At 64.3% G+C, this 3,975-nt stretch overlaps 1 protein-coding gene across 1 annotated transcript in view; it reads right to left on the bottom strand.

Moving 5' to 3' along the window:
* LOC123520903 (Down syndrome cell adhesion molecule-like protein 1) overlaps positions 1–2,365 on the bottom strand; it is a 315,239-nt gene extending 312,874 nt beyond the window's left edge. The window contains exon 1 of the mRNA XM_045283630.1: positions 2,277–2,365. Within this exon, the coding sequence (XP_045139565.1) occupies positions 2,277–2,322 (46 nt within the window). The 5' untranslated portion in view covers positions 2,323–2,365. The remainder of the gene's footprint in view (positions 1–2,276) is intronic.
* Positions 2,366–3,975: the final 1,610 nt, after the last annotated feature.

The following is a 3,975-nucleotide window of genomic DNA, read 5'->3' as shown; positions in this document are numbered from 1 at the left end:
GCACCTATGGCCCAATTAAGGCAGCAAAGAAAAGAGAAGGCTGTCTGGCGAGGCGCCCTGGCGCCCAGGCAGACCCTGGAGTGCCTTGGTGGCAACCACATCGTGGCTCACCAGACCCAAAGGCCACGGAGGGGCCGGGCACACCTGGCACCTTCGGATGGCCCACAGGCCCCAAGCTACTGTCAACTTCTTTCTCAAGTTGGGAGGGGTTTTTCCCGCCCCCCCCCCAGCTGTCCTGTGGCTGGCGGCCCTTCTCCAGCCCAGCCCCCCCACCCTTTGCTCCTTCCCTGTCACTTGACTGGGGCTTCATTTATTAATGCAGGACTCCTGGGAGGGCGCGGGGAGCTCCCAGGTATCTGCTGAGGGACCTCTGCTCCTGGAGGGGGCCTCCACAAAGGTGAGGATGAGCTGGGGGGGGGGGGGGGCGGAGCGGGGTGGTTGGGAGGGATGGAGGGCCTAGTCAGGCAGGAGGGAGGCAGCAGCCCTGGCCTGTGTTTCCTCGCCTGACAAAATGAGAGAGGGGGGTGGAGGGTGGAGAGAGCGAGCAACGGAGAGAGAGAAAGCTGACGCTCTTCACCTTATGTATTTTTAATATTAATGTAATTAAAGCTGTGAGCCGAGCCAGCCTGCGGGGGCGGAGGAGGCAGGAAGAGCCTGGGGAGAGGGAGACTGGGGGACGGGGGCGAGGGGGGGGGCGGGGGGCGGGGGAGAGGGGCTTGTATGGGAAGCGGGCTGCTTGCTCCTATAAGGTGAGTTGAAGGGGTGATCTGCGAGGAGCAAGGGGTTAATCAGCCTTGACCAGCCCTCGGTTGTAACCCAGTGGACCTCATTGGGTCTGGGAAACTCAACTACTCTGTCGGAAGCCACCTCTCACCCTAGTCTCGAAGCAGAGCCTGCCAGGCTCAGACCTAGCGGCATTTACAAATAAAATCAGGGCCGCCCTTCCCCCGCCCAGTCCAGGAGGCGTCCTGGCGGTGGGCTCTGGCAGGGTGCAGGCCCCAGACCCCTGGGCGTTGGCAGCCAAGGACAGGGCGCCTTTCCACGGAGCTCCTAACCTAGGTCTGATTGCCCGGCCCCCCAACGCCTAGGGGTCAAGAGTTGCAGGTCCGCCCGGGCAATGGGCGAGGCCAAGGGGCGAACAGCCGCCCCCCAGGGCGCGAAGGAGAAAAGTTAGGAGGGCTGAACAGGTAAGGCTGTGCTCGCAGGAGCGTGCTTGCCCCGCCGCGCCAGGGCGCGAGTTCGGCCGCCTGGTCTCGCGCCACCTGCGCTCCTGGGGGCTTGTCCACCACCACAACCTGGACCCCCGATCGCCCGCGCTGGCCGGGTGGAGACTCTGCGCCCGGTGGACTCCGGCCGGGGAAGTCTGCCCCTCTCCAAGCCCTCGTCCTGCCTTCCAGGCCGATCAGGTGCGCAGCGCCCTGGTAGCAGGTCCGGACACGCCGGACACCTGGACCCACCCCTAGCAACCCCTTTCTCTCCGAGAGAGGGACACACCCCCTCCCCCCACCCTGAGGACTTGTCGCCTGTCCGGCTGGCCCGGTGCCTGCTGAAGCGGAGGCTCTCGCTTCTTGGGGTGCGCTGCCCGAGGTGGCCCCGGCTATGCCGCGCGCAGCAGCCGGAGCGACCTCCCGGGGCAGGGGGGTGGGGAGGGGTAAGGTGGGGGGAGCGTCCCTGGAGAACAAACTTGCTACCCTGGGACCCCGGGTCTCGACACCCCCAGCTATGCCCGCCCTGCGAGCGGCGGCGGCGCCGAGGAGTGCCATGCGGTGCGCCCGCATTCGCGCCGGGGCTGAGGTTCAGGGCAGTCGAGGGGCGCAAGGTGGAGAGAGCCCAGTCCGAGCCCCAAGTCAGCGAGGGCTCCCTCCCGGGTGGACTGTCACGGCCTGCCGCCGGCTCGGCTCGGCGGGCACCCGGGGTCCCGATGCCACCGAAGCCGCAGGAAGCCGGCCAGGGGCTGGGGGAGGGGGTCCGGGGCAGAACTGCGGCGGGGCGACCAGGGCGCGGCGAGGGGCTCCCTTCCGGACCCCTGCCAGCCCCCACGGACGCGCCCCGAGACAGCAGGTGCCATGACTGGCCGGGCGCCCCGCTCCGGCGACTCTCCCCAGAACCTTTCGAGGGGGCTTGGTCCACCCTCGCGGCACCCCCCTCGGGGCCGGCGTCCGGCTTGGTCTCCCCGACACCTGGAGCCTTGGGGCTCCGCGCCTCGCCCGGCCGCCGGCCCCGCTGCTGCCACCGCCGCCGCCTCCCCCCCCCACGGCCGCGCGCGCGGGGCTCACCTTTGTGCAAAGAGTCCAGGAGCAGGAGGAAAGTTACCAGCCACATGCCATACAGGGGCCCTATTCTCCGGGGAGGTGGTCCTGTGGCCGGCCGTGCGGCAGCGCCTCTCCCCCGCTCAGCGCGCTCCCAGCCGCCCGCACTCGGCGCCCCGCTCTCTCTGCTCCTCAGCCCGGCGCTTGGCGGCGGCTCCTCCCTCCTCGGCTCCCCGCTCCTGTCATCTTCGGGGCTGGGCTAGGCGGCCGCTCTCCCCGCCCCCCCTCCCGCAGCACCCCGGGGGCTGAGCGCTGCTCCCGCCTGGAACCCAGACTGTCCCTCGTCCGACGGGCCCCAGGGACCGGGGTGGGGTCCTGGAGCAGACAGACCGGACTCTGCTCTGCCGTCTGAGAGGCCAGGTGTCCCTGCCATAGGCCTATGTCATTCCTGTGCCAAGAGAACGCGATGCTCCGTCCAAGGACGCCCCTTTCCTGGCCTAGGACGCCTCATTTTCTGCATCTTTCAGACTCACGTCGGCCCCTTTGAGGCCCCCGTGGATGCTTGTATTAAGTCCAGACTAAGACCCTGAGATGCACCCCGCTCAATGCCCCACCCCAAACCGAATGCCCTTCCAACCCCCCGAGTTATTTCTACAAGCCCTCTACATGCCAGTCCAATCGCCCAGGAACTCTGCTTGAATTCCCCTCAGCACTTGGCACATTTGTCATGGTTTAAACTCATGCTTTATTATAAACACGTTCCTGTCTACTCTATCTCACCTTTCTCCCTCTGCCTTCATGGCCCTGCCGCCCCTCCCCCAGCTTTCCCACTGGGCAGAAATGGGTCTATCCTGTCTGCCAGGTCTGCACAAAGCGGGCACTGAATGGAACTTGTGTGAGGGCATCCTCTCAGGAAATGAATGCTGGGCACGAACTGTGTGCCAGGTACCGAGCTAGGTGCTGAGGGCACAAGCACAGCTGAGCTGGGACGACCTTGGCAAGCCTGGTAGCCTTGCACAGCACACAGCTGCCCTGGAGCAGATGCTGACTGATGACGTCTCCACCTGTGCCACAGGTGGACACGTCTGGAGGCGACAGAGGGTGTTCAGTGGCTGAATTGGGGGGAAGAGATCGCCAGGCCTTTCTTCCCAGGTGCCTCCCGGGGGACTTGAACCTCCAATCTTTTGGTTACCAATCACCTCCTTGTCCATTTGCACCTCCCAAGGACTCCCTCCTTCTCTTGTAATTCAGAACTCCAGGGTCCAGATCAGGAGGCCCACAGTAGCCTGGAGAGTGGACAGTACGCTAGGACGAGCCCTCCTCTCACCAGAGGTCAGCCAGGCAAGGCTAACACAGTTTTCACACCCTCCCCTATGATGTGCAGGGGAAGGGACAGGACAGGTGGGGTGGGTAGAGAGGCTACTGTTCAGCCCCATTCCATAGAGGAAGGCAATTTACTGCTCCCAAATGATCCTGCAGGATAGATAGCAATCCTGATTCTCTGAGTCTTACCAAATCATCCCTAGGAATTTCCGCTGATGTTTAAAAGGGTGCATTCTACTTTTCACATGCAGTATCCTTTGAAGCCTTAGCGCCTCATTTTCGGACAGGTGAGAAAACAGAGGCTTTGTTCAAAGTCAGCCTGTTTGCTGTCCATGTAAGACTAGAACCCAGGTCTCCCGACCCAGAGAGAGCAGCTTGCTCTATTCTGTGCCTCGGCTCCAGG

This window comes from Echinops telfairi, unplaced genomic scaffold, assembly GCF_000313985.2.
Source record: "Echinops telfairi isolate 266 unplaced genomic scaffold, ASM31398v2 ScPeMD7_7463;HRSCAF=8501, whole genome shotgun sequence".
NCBI classification, from domain to species: domain Eukaryota; kingdom Metazoa; phylum Chordata; class Mammalia; order Afrosoricida; family Tenrecidae; genus Echinops; species Echinops telfairi.
Note: the sequence above shows the minus strand (reverse complement) of the source record. Positions and strands in the feature narration are given on the sequence as shown.